Here is a 12,828-nt window from a genome sequence, read left to right as displayed (position 1 = left end):
CATATACGCTGGTCCCTCGCTGTAACACAGTTCACCTTTGGCGGCCTCGCTGTTTCGCTGATCTTTTTTGTGCAATTTTGCATGTTTTTGTTTTTTACAGCGCATTGTGTTCTGCGTCCTGATTGGCTGTAGACCATTGTCAGCCAATCTCGTGCCGTGTCTCCTGTACAGTACAGAATGTGTTCAAATTTACAGCAGTGTGACTCTGCAGTGCTGCACTGTATGTTTGTACGTTTTGTCCCAACAAACAACAATGATGACGAGACGTTTTGCACCTGTGGTAGCAGCCAAAGGCAGAGGAAGATGCTGACCATCATAGTTTCAACAAGGAGGCAAAAAGGTTGTAACTGTCCACAACAAGAACATCGTAAGGATGGAGTCAGCTTTGGCTTTGTGGCTCAGTGACCGCAGGAAAAAGAACATCGTGCTGGACACCAACATTATCTGCAGAAAAACTCAAAAGCTTTATGAAACTTTACCTGACAGCGAGGAGCCCAGGCCATGGACGAGTGCTCCTCACACAGAAGCTCATTTAATGCCAGCAAAGGCTGATTTGACACGTTTCAGAAACACTTTGCTTTCATTCTTTAATAATGAACTTATTTTTCTATGAAGGTTTGAACTTTGTTTAAACAAGAGAGAAAAGTGTGAAAATGTTCATGCCTGTCTGAGAAAAGTGTAGAAAGTGTGCAGTGAGGGTTTAACTGCCTTAAAACTTCTATAATACTTGTAAAACATAAAGCTGCTACTTCATTCTGAGACTTATTTTAAGAACGTAACTCAATAAACGAGCGACCGCAGTACTGTATTGTGTTTATTTTGAAAACTCTCAACAGGATCTTCAGATTTATTTTGAAAGCTTTATCTGGAAAACACAAACACATAAGCAGGAAACAAAGAGCGTGATATGAAACGATAGACGTTTTCATATGGTCATCATATATACATCGTTCTATCGAACAGCCCCAGCTCCTGCTGTCAGTCTCTGTAAATCTGCTCTTAAAACACATTTGTATTCACTGGCTTTTAATACAGCATGAGAGTTATTTGATATTTGATGTGTGATATTAATATTAGGAGTTATTTTAATAGTTATTTTGGATTCTTGTACAGCACTGTGGTCAACGCTGCTGCTGTAATTAATGTGCTATAAACACATAAACAATCTGCAGTTAAACATCCAAAACTAAAGATGTGATCGCTGCCTTTAGAAAATGTGCTGATGCACAAGATATCAGCTCCATTAAGGTGGAATGTGGCCGTGTTAGAAACATGTTGGAAGAAGTTTGAAGCTGAAACTGTGAAGCTGAGAGTGAAAGAGCTCCAGCGTCTGTCACAGGAAACTTTCTTATTTCCACACTGATGAAAGCATCAAGCTTTGATTTCCTGCTGCTTTTATTGAGTCACACTGTGAAACTGAGCCACAGCTGAACCAGCATCCCTGTACAGCAGACACTTACAGCGCTTGGCTGCTTCCATTGGACCCTCTGCACAGAGCTTCAGTTTCCTCTTCTGGTCCCAAAGTGCAGAACAACAAGGTTTCAAACAGCTTCGTTCCAGCAGCATCAGCCACAGACATGCAGAGAGAATCCTTTGGTTGTGTTGTGTGTTTGCATATCTGCTGTGTTGCTTTGTGAGGATGGATCATCTCCTGCAGCTCCAGATAAACAAGCTGGACCTGAACCTGGTAGCTTCACTTAGAAGACACTTGTGACGGGAACGTGTGAGAAGTTTTGTGCAGACAAGTTTGGATTTAGAGTGTGGGACGAGCTCTCCACAGTCTTTGTGGAGATCCACATTCTGCATACTGCCTGTGAGAAGCTGCAGACATTTGTCCTCCAAATCCACTGAGCAGCTGCTCGTGGTGGTATTAGCTTCATGTGTGCGTGTTAGCATGAAGCCTCGGTCACACTCTGCTGTGGACACGGTCACGGACAGCTGGACGCCTGATGGACGAGTCGTCCTTCCTGTTAAACTTCTTTGAGCATGAGAATAGCATGAGAAGCTCAGTGGACACTGTTCAGTGTTTTAACTCTCGCTTTCACTTCAGCTTCACCAACAACAGCACAAGCAGAGCAGCCCACTGCCTGCATGGCTGGGACAGCGCCCCCTGGTGACTGTAAACCACTACAACATGTAGACGGCCGTCTGCAGGCTGGATGTAGCACCACCGCAGAGACGTGCTGCAGCTCTGTTTAGTTACCCAGCTGACAGCAGAGGCTGTAGTTTACTGTTACCAACATGGAAAACTGAAGCTTCACCAGCTGGAGCTACAGAGCTGGAGAACAAAGGAGACTGAGAGGCCAGAATGATGTGGGAGGAAACATCAAGAGCCTGTTTGAAAGGAGACACATGTGGATGCTGTGCCAGTCTGTGGTCTGTCAGAAGTCAGCTGAGTCACACTGCAAGAAGCTGCAGAATCTCAGAGGAGGAGATTTGGAAGTGTTTGTGGGACAAACTGGACTCAAAGAAAGAAGATGTTTGTGAAGTCTTTGGTGGAGGTGAGCAGTGTGAAGCAGAACACATGCAGATGAATCAGGAGGTCAGCATCAGTGTCTCCTTGTGGTGGACGGTAAAAGAATCAGAGCCAACGCTCCCGTCCACCCTCGGCATGAAGCAGTGCTGTTTCTGAAACAGGAGGACAAGTCCAGAGAAGACAGAGGAAGCAAAGATGAGGGTGGGACAGGACAGCAGGACTTCCTTCACACCTGCAGCTCCATCACACTGCTGTAGCTCCTCTTCATCACACATGTACCTGCAGCCTGTCTTCAAGTCCAGGAGTCACCTCCACACAGTGTAGAAGCCTCCTGTGCAGACCATGGAGTCCAGCCTCTGTCAGGGAAGTCGGCACTAAAGCCTGAAAGACTTCAATCTGTCTCTGCTCCACCCGAGAAAGACCAGCACCGTACTTGTTGTGCATTCAAGGAGGGAACATCAGCGCTGCATCGTGGGAACAACACCGCAGGAACAAAGACACAGCACGGCCGATGAAGGAGGAGGACAAAGGAAAGGTGAGTGAGAAGACCCCGGTGGTGTGGACGGACCTGCAGGGGCTCCAAGACTGAGGAGCAGAGACGTCCATGTACCAGCTGAGGATGCTGCAGTGATCCAGGGAGCTCGGTCCAATCTGAGGCCGTGTGAACTACTTGGACCACAGTTTCTTCACAGACTTCAGCCACGTGAACATCTGGAGATCCAACAGTGCACGAGCTGTGAGCCATCAGCTGTTTTTCTCATCAGCTGCTGGAATGTGCCGACCTCTGCCTTTAACTCCGGGGATGCTGATGCATATAAAGCAGCCAGGTACGACCTCCGAAATCCATAAAAAAGGCCAGAAAGGACTACAGGGACAAAATGGAGTCCAGCTACCACAGCTTTGACACCAGGCAACTGTGGAATGGACTGTGCTGCATCACTGACTACAAGAAGGTCAACACAGTCAGTGTTCAGCCCACTGCATCTCTTGCAGACGAGCTTAACAACTTCTATGCTCATTTTGACGCAGACAACAGAGAACAGATCCTCTACCCTCAGGAGGACAGTGAGGCTGCAACTTTAACTCTGAAAACAGAAGCTGTGAGATGGACCTTTAAAAAGGTAAATCCTCACAAAGCTCCAGGCCCAGACGGCATCCCAGGCCGGCAACTCAGAGTGTGTGCAGACGAGCTGGCAGAGGTGTTCACCAACATCTTCAACCTCTCCCTGAGGCAGTCAGTGGTTCCCACGTCCCTCAAAGCATCCACCATCATTCCCGTTCCCAAAAAATCAGTGGTCTCCCTTCTGAATGACTACCGTCCTGTTGCACTGACATCCGTCATCATGAAGTGCCTGGAGCGGTTGGTCAAAGGTCACATCTGCTCCTCCCTCCCTGACACACTGGACCCTCTTCAGTTTGCCTATCGGACAAACAGAGCCACAGAGGATGCCATCGCCCTGGCAACGCACACCACCCTCACTCACCTGGAGAAAGGGAATACATATGCAAGGATGCTCTTCATCGACTACAGCTCGGCATTTAACACCATCATCCCCTCAAAACTTGCCACGAAGCTCGTCGACCTTGGGCTGGGAACACCGATCTGCAGATGGATTCTAAACTTCCTCACAAACAGGCCCCAGGTGGTGAGAGTTGGTAAGCACACCTCCTCATCACTCATCCTGAACACAGGTACGCCACAGGGTTGTGTGCTTAGCCCCTCCTATATTCCCTGTTCACACACGACTGTGTTGCTAAACACGAGTCCAACATCATCATCAAGTTTGCGGATGACACAACCATCATAGGCCTCATCACAGACAACGATGAGACGGCCTATAGAGAGGAGGTGATGGCACTGTACGAGTGGTGTCTGGAAAATAACCTGACTCTCAACATCAGCAAAACTAGAGAAATGATAGTGGACTACCGGAAACGACCAGTCAGGGAACACCAGCCCATCCACATCAACGGTGTCAAGGTCGAAAGGGTCAGCAGCTTCAAATTCCTTGGAGTCAACATCACCGAGGACTTCTCCTGGACCCTTCACACAGACACTGCTATCAGGAAAGCTCGCCAGCGGCTTTACTTCCTGAGGAAGCTGAGGAAGTTTGGCATGAACGCCAACATCACCTCAAATTTTTACAGGTGTGCAATTGAGAGCTTGCTGACGAGCTGCATCACAGTTTGGTACGGAAGCTGCTCTGCCAGCAGCCGTAAATCGCTACAGAGGGTGGTGAAGGCAGCAGAGCACATCACTGGCACGAGGCTTCCTGCCATTCAGGACATTTATCTCCAGCGATGCCTCCGTAAAGCACACAGCATCATCAAGGACCACAGCCACCCAGCACATCAGCTGTTCTCCTTGTTACCATCTGGCAGACGTTACAGGAGTCTGTCTGCTCGGACTACAAGACTTAAAAACAGTTTTTACCACCAAGCCATACGACACCTCAACCACAACACTTAAACACACACAACACAGCACTCAGAAGCTACCCTGCAGCTTCACAAGTACTCTGTTTAATCTGCACTGGTCACTCCACTTTATTGTCATTGATATTTATATTTAAAAGTGCAATACTGTAATTTTCTGCTGTTCATTCCTGTGCAATATCCCATCTGCCCTCCCGTCATATTTCTTTTCAAGATTTTCTTATTTAATCACTAGTGTACATATATTTATATTTATAGATACATATATATTTAGTCATCTTTTCTCTTTTACCACGTCTCTCTAATATTTTGCTCCTTACTATTTTTCTATTTTCTTTATTATTTTATTTTCTTTTATTATATTTTCTCCTACTGTATCATGCTGCTGAGTGACTGCTGCTCATCAAACACATTTCATTGCAATGTTGACCCTGTGCTAACTTGCATATGACAAATAAAACTGAAAACTGAAAACTAATGAGAGCTGCTGGAATCATCTCGAGCAGCAGGAAATCACTGATGTTGTTTCTAACCAAAGATATGGGACTGAGCTCCGCTGAGCTCCTTCTACTTTCATCCAGATAGAAACTGCTACAGTCTGCTGATTATTGCTTTGCCTCCATCACACGAGCTCTTTATCCTGTTCTTCACTCTCATTGGTTCTTTGTCTGCTTGTTTTTACAACAGTAGTCTTCTGATTGGTCAAAGAAGACAATCAGCTGTGACTAAATGTAGCTCCTACAGCAGTGATGGGAATAACTACTGAAGCTAATCCAGTATCAAAGCTCAGGAATCAGCAGCTCCCACCTCGTTTTCTTTCAACAACTATTTTTAGCTGCTGTGTTTTTGTGTTTCTGCAGACCTCAGACATCCTGCTGCTCTGGACAACTTTTTCATTCTTTTGTATCATTATTTTGCTTTTCTTTTATTATTATGTTATATGTATTAATATGTGAAACACTTATTCTTTGTGTTTTTGCTTTGCTCCTGTCAAACTGCTTTAATAAAATCTGTGGACGTTCCCTTTTTAACCCTTTGTGAAACAATAAAGGTTTAAATCTGAGTATTCATCTATGTTAGTGTTTAATGGGTCTAATAGGTTGCTTTGGCCTTTCCCAGTAATATCTTCCCTTGCAGTCTGTGGTCCAGGCTTCTAAAACCATCCCAGGTTAACAAGAACTACAATCTAGAGGAGAGCTGCCATAACAGGTGTGACTGATGAGATCTGACCTGCAAGGTTACTCAGGTTTGTTTGTATCAGGACAAGCAGGGAAGCCACCTGGACGTCAAAGTAGTTAGAGCTGGGCGAGTGTCCTCACCCACATCGGCTTCACAACTCTGCATCATCTACTGAGTAAGACTCAGAGCATCAGAGATTAGAAGGTCTACAAAGAGCTGAACCAGACTTCCTGTATAAAGGTTTTAGTTCCACAGATCGACAGTGTCAGCACAACTAAAACGTGGAGACTGACCTCAGAGTTTCAATTTGATGTTGTGGATTCTCCAGAAGAACACACAGCTGCTTCACTCCTGAATCCTGCAGCTTGTGGTCTCTCAGGCCCACCTCTCTGGGATACGAAGGGTTGAGCTTCAGCACTGCTTCCAGATAATCACAGCTGATCTCTGACAAATCACAGCTCTCCAATCTGTATAGAGAATGAAAGATGTAAGTTTATTAGACAAAGTGCTTGAAATCATTCAGTGTTTCATCATCTGTTCAGAGCTGAAGAAGGTTCAGAATGTAGACGTTTAGAAAATGGAAACTCCAAACAGCTGAAGCCAACAGGAAGCAGCTTCAAACAAACACAACAAGAGAAAAAACTCTGAATGTTTCACATTAAAGTCGTACATTTCTAACAAGAGTGTTTTAAAGACAGAGTCACTGATGATCATCTTCTGCCCAGTAAAACTTTGGTTTTCCTCATGTGAGTGTTAATGATGCACAAAGACTGTGAGTGCAAAGAGGGAGCGAGGAGGATGACAGAGAGATGGTACAGGAGCATCAAGAACCCGGCGAGGAAATGAGCAGAAGGACTTTGGAGCCTGTTGGATTGAAGCTTTCACAGAGACGTGTTTGACTGGACACCACCAGGACAGACTTTTAATCCCAGGATTTGGATGAGCTTTCTGTCTTTATGGTCACAAATGATGCTGTAACTCTGTGACTGTCCTGGAACTGTCAGCAGTGTGGTTACGTCCTTTTGACCTGAGTTTCCACAGCTCTTATAACAGCAGTGTACATTCAGACTGAGACACGCTTCAGTCTGTATGGACCTGTTTCTGTAGCTGCCACCATCATTCTACGGTCGTGTCCAAATTCATGGGCTGCATCCTCCCGAGGACCCGGCCTTTGCGGTCTACGTGGGCTGGGTCCTCAGAAGGTCGGGTAGGCTGGAAATAAACGGCTGGGGAAATTGGACGGTCTAGCCTTCTGATTAGCGTCACCGCTGTCTCGGTGGAGTTTAATAAACTCAGCCGTCTGCTCCTTGCTATCTAAAATATAACAGGACACTGGCGTAAATTCTCGACCGTCTCATACTTCTGTTTAATCAGTTTTCTGTTTGACGTTTAGTCAGCTCTGTAAAGACCAAGGAGGAACCCACCTGGGGGATTAATAAAGTTTTATTTTATCTAATCTAATCTAATAACTTTAATCTCAGCCAAACCGATTTACTCACGAACAAACAAAACACTGAAAAAAGCCAAACAATAACATTTTGAGGTTGTCTAAGTGACTTATATATCACGTTTAACCTGAGTAGCGAAAGTCCGCGGTGATCTGAAAATGATGTGCCGGGAGTTGTGCCGTTCTCGGCGGCTTCAGTGACCCTCGAGCTCCCGGCGAGCTATCGAGCTGGTGGGTAGCAGACGTCTCCGAAAACGTCGAAGCACTTTTGGAAATATGCGGTATCTTGATAAACCGAGCAGATATTTGATGTTTACACAGCTACTTTCTCGCCTGAAAATATGTTAAAAGTTTATTTTGTGACCGAAAAAGATTAGTATGAGTAATTTTAAAACTTAGTAGCGGCCGCCATTGTTGGAAACTGGAGTTTGGCTGGGCCGCGCTATGAATTCTGGGATATGGTAGGCCACGAAGGACACACCCGACCCATCCTTCAAATTCGGGGAAAAGGAGGACGCATTTGTTGGCTGCATTCGGAGGAGTCTACGAATTTGGACAGCCTTCATCGTGTCGCTGTGACGTAATCGGTCTACAAATGCGGCCTCAGGAGGATGCAGCCCATGAATTTGGACACGACCTACATGTTTGTACATCAGCTTATCAAATCCTGTCTGCTGTCTTCATTTATTACTCTTCACCTGCTTCACTGTCACTGTGTGGGCGGAGCTGTCTGAGCCCTGCCCACACAGACACAGCTCCTCTCTGGAGCAAAACTTCTGCTTCATCTCCGCCTCTTTTCTTCATCCTCCACCTCTCTTTTCTCTTCTTCGGTGTTCTGCAGCCACAGAGCCTCACAGCCATTAGCACGCCCATACCTGAGCAGCTAGCATTACCCAGCATGCCGTGCAGCAGTGTCAGTTTGTAAATGTGCAAGAATTCCTGCTCCAAACTGTTTCACAGAGTGCTGTGTGCCGTGACCTTTGACCTGCTAAAGACAGTCAGCTGTGGATTATTCATTGTTGTGTCTGATACTTAGAACTGTGAGGAAGAAGCTACACAGTTAATCAGGGTCCCCTCTCTCTGAATCAGGAAAGGTGGGCAGGCCGCGTGTGGGCCGCGGGCCATACGTTGAGTATCACTGTTTGAAATGTGAACATTGTTCTGCTGCAGTCAATGGACTAAACCAGAGAAGAAGAAAACAGACTTTACCATGAAGATCCTCAGTGTGGATCAGTATAATATCAGCCTGATGTCTGCAGTTTAGTGTCAGCACAACTTTCACATCATATTCATCTCAGCACAACTAAAACATGCTGACTGACCTCAGAGTTTCAAATCGACATCGTGGATTCTCCCGAAAACCACACAGATGCTTCACTCCTGAACCCTTCAGGTTGCTGTAGGTTCCACTCAGGTCCACCTCTGTGGGATACGAGGGGTTGGACTTCAGTGCTGCTGCCAGATAATCAAGGCCAATATCTGACAAACCACAGCTCTTCAATCTGTATAAAGAATGAAAGATGTAAGTTTATTAGACAAAGTGCTTGAAATCATTCAGTGTTTCATCATCTGTTCAGAGCTGAAGAAGCTTCAGAATGTAGAAGTTTAGAAAATGGAAACTCCAAACAGCTGAAGCCAACAGGAAGCAGCTTCAAACAAACACAACAAGAGAAAAAACTCTGAATGTTTCACATTAAAGTCGTACATTTCTCATAAAAACAGGACAAAGACTTGAAAAAGTCGTGTTTTTCCTTCCAGGAACCACATGGCTTCACTTTTAAAGGTGAAGTGTGACAGAAATGGACATATTTGAAGTCCAACACCTTTTTCCAGTCACATTATTAAAGCAGACAAACTACAAGCTCATTTTCATTCCAACAAGTCATCTTCTGACCTGGACTAACAACACTGGTCTCTATGTGCAGCTGGCTGTGAGACCAGTGCTCAGGGAGCGTCTACAAAGTGCAACACTGAAAGAACATCACACACTCATTTGCTTCCAGCACTTTCACACAAACATCTACTGTCATCATTCATGTTCCTGCTCCTCTGGATTCACACGGAGCCTCTGCTCATGCCGTTGCCATGGTGAATCATAGTATGTGGCTCCATAACTCAGACTGAGCATGCTCAGAGCTGATTGGCCCGACTCTGATCAGCTGATCTAGAAGAGGAAACTCTGCTATATGTACATTATTACATCTACACCTGAATCACAACACTCACACAAATATATCAACTGTGTTTAATATTTTGGCACGTAGATCATTTATGTGCTTCAGCTCTTCTTACATTTTACCACCAACATGTTTCAAAAGGAGCAGCTTTTACTTTGAAGGCCAGCTGTCTGTGTTTCCTGTTTTCATTGTTGGATAATGGAACAAGTCGATGCTTCAGTGCTTTGAATTAGGAGTGGGTTTTAATAATCGATTCATCGATTAAAATCGATTCTGGCTTGGATAACGTGATATTGATTAATTAAAATCCTGAATCAATTTTTTAATATTAATTTATTTTGCCCGAAATGTCAGAATCTCAGGTTACACCTCACAAAACTTTAACAACCACCAAACAGCTGAAACAGTGAATGAGAGCAGGAACACGGATTCTGCACAGAGACGTAAACACAAAGCTCGGACCCGCCGACACATCAGAATCAGTGAGATGTCGCCTTTCTCACTGACGGCACAGACACGGTCGGGGCTGAAAGCCGACAGCTCGCCGATTCTGATGTTTCGGCGGGTCCACGCTTTGTGTTTACGTCCTTTTTGCGCTCGATTCTGAAGCTGTTAGTTTTATCTCTCTACAAACAATATTGACTGAACCAGCAGCAAAAGAAGATCCAAACTACGCTTCACATAAACATCGTCATGAACTCACTCTGACTTTTGCTGTTTTGCTTCCACCACAATAAAATCACACTTCATGCACAGCTCTCTCTCTCTCTCTCTGTACTTCAAGAACAGTTTCCTGTTTAAAATCTGTTTTCTGCATTATTCGCTTGCTTGTTACGCACAAGTCTACCGTTGTTTACAGCGCTGTCGGCCGCTGTTTTTTTCCTTTTACTTGCTTTCGAAAAGAAAACCTAATTTCTCCTGTTCAACAGGCTTCTGAACAAATTTAAACTTTTTAAAATTATGCAAATTGCAAAACGCTCAGTTGTGTCTTTAACAAAAACACTGTAACTTTGCTCTGCTTCACTTCAGCAGCATCAGGTAATGTTCATGTGTTGATTCATGGTTTTCTTTCGTTTTTGATCTACTGCAGAATATTTCTATAAAATCCCAGAACAGGAAAATCACCTTCATGTTCTTCCGTGTTTTATCTTCAGCTACTTTGACACAAAGGCCTCTGCTGTGATGCTCACACATTTGATAAAGTCTTGCGAGTGTCAGCTTCCCTTTTATAGACACAAAAATATGTAAATGTACTGAATTATAATATTTCTGTCTGAGGCAAAATTTCCCAGATTCCAATCGAATTGAATCGAACTGAACATTTCCTCATGAACTGTATTAAACTCTGTAAATGAACTGAGAACTATTTCTACATTTGAAACTATGGATTCATTTTCCCGTTCACTTCTGTACGTTAGTGTATAAATGAATGTTAGACTGGGCTCCATGGAAACACTTGGACTGGTCTCAGCTGCCTTCTTTCTGTAGTCATTCCAACAGAGTCCTTTCTCTTCTCCAGCTTCTGTTTGAAATCCTCTCACAGAGCCTGAAACCTGCTTTGCTGTCATGTGTGGGCCTGTGTTCCTCTGTTTTAACACAAACCTCACCACAGCAGCTGTGTGGGTCGTCTCTGTAGCAGCCCGATCAGCTTCTGATACATGAACATCATCACAGCTCCTAACTTCACCTTTATTAGCTTTGACATTCATGTCTTTCTTTTCTCTGTCTGTTTCCACACAAGCTCAAAGTCTCTGCAGCCTGAAATATAGAAACACAACAACAGCTGCAGTCAGTGAACTCACCTCAGAGTCTCCAGTCGACAGTTTGGACTCTCCAGTCCAGCACACAGAAGCTTCACTGCTGAATCCTGCAGCTTGTTGTTACTAATGTCCAGCTCTGTCAGATGGGAGGGGATGGACTTCAGGGCCGAGGCCACAACTTCACAGTGAGTCTCTGAGAGTCCACAGTCAGCCAGTCTGTGATTACAGAAAATACAAAACGTGTTATTATAAAAGCAGAAAGTCTGCATTATAAACACAGACTGAATGTATATGAAGACAAAACAAAGTGAGGTCATAATCTGATGAACATCTGCTCTTCACATCTGTGCTTCAGCTCCTCTTACTGTGTTTGACATGACACAACGATTGAGTCTCTCTCAGACCTGCAGACTTTTAATGAGAATCTTTGTTTGGCTTTAATCTGCAGATGAAGGAGGAAGATGGTGTCACATTTAGGCTTCCATAACGTCCACAGTCTGTCACTGAGATCTGATCCAGAGTCAGAGTGAAGACACACATGTGGACTGTTTCCTGTCTTGAATCCAGAACATTTTGAATGAGCTCAGCTCAGTGAAGAGTTCCAGCTGGAAAGATGATCTCTGTTTGCTACCTGCTGCTGTCAGGTACGACTGTTCACGTCCACACTCAGGAAAAATCTGCTGACTGTCACCAAACGGAGCAGAAATGTCATCACTGGACAATAATGATGAATGAACTCAGAGCTGCTGATATCACATCTGATTTCAGGGGAACTAAACTAAAAAGGGACAAATAGAAACAACCATCATGACTCTGTTTGACCTTCAGATCAGAAACTATGGTTCAGAACAGCAGCAGGATTTCAGGGGAACTAAACACAGAAATGATTGGCTCGTTTTAGCTTTCTGAGCCATTAGTCTGCAGGTTTATCACTAGTTGGCAGAAACAGACTTGTATTAATGTTCAGCACTTCAGTGTTTATGACTCTAGATCCAGGTGACAGCAAGTCAAAATGATGTTACCTGTCTGTGTCCAGCAGCAGCCTTTGAATATTGTTATAAACTCACATGGATCAGTTTGTCTTTGATTGGTTTGTAAAGTTCAAATTCATTTATATTCATCAACTCTAAATGAAAAATGTTTTTCTTCTTCTATGTTTATTATTAGAGTAACAAATTCTTATAGTTTCCTGTTGTTGAGAATTTCAGTGTAAAACCACTCGGACCTGTGCATCACTGCACACTGTGAAAGTATTACTGCAGTTTAATCTATAATCCTAATCAGTGTGTTTACTGGACTGTAGTCAGACCTCCGTTATACCAAAGGAAACACTGAACGTCTTCAAAGTCACAA

At 44.3% G+C, this 12,828-nt stretch overlaps 2 protein-coding genes across 2 annotated transcripts in view; both read right to left on the bottom strand.

Annotated features, from left to right (window-relative positions):
• Positions 1–12,828, bottom strand: part of LOC146548208 (NACHT, LRR and PYD domains-containing protein 12-like) — a 586,500-nt gene that overhangs the window by 71,356 nt on the left and 502,316 nt on the right. The window lies entirely within an intron of this gene.
• The window catches only part of LOC146548220 (NACHT, LRR and PYD domains-containing protein 12-like), a 35,423-nt gene that overhangs the window by 9,663 nt on the left and 12,932 nt on the right, over positions 1–12,828 (bottom strand). The window contains exon 6 of the mRNA XM_085266175.1: positions 11,518–11,691. Coding sequence (XP_085122301.1) covers positions 11,518–11,691 — 174 coding nt within the window. The remainder of the gene's footprint in view (positions 1–11,517; positions 11,692–12,828) is intronic.

This window comes from Mchenga conophoros, linkage group LG23 (assembly GCF_057382185.1).
Source record: "Mchenga conophoros isolate Kocher_MC1m ecotype Shallow Benthic linkage group LG23, M_conophoros_male_GT1.1, whole genome shotgun sequence".
Classification (NCBI taxonomy): domain Eukaryota; kingdom Metazoa; phylum Chordata; class Actinopteri; order Cichliformes; family Cichlidae; genus Mchenga; species Mchenga conophoros.
Note: the sequence above shows the minus strand (reverse complement) of the source record. Positions and strands in the feature narration are given on the sequence as shown.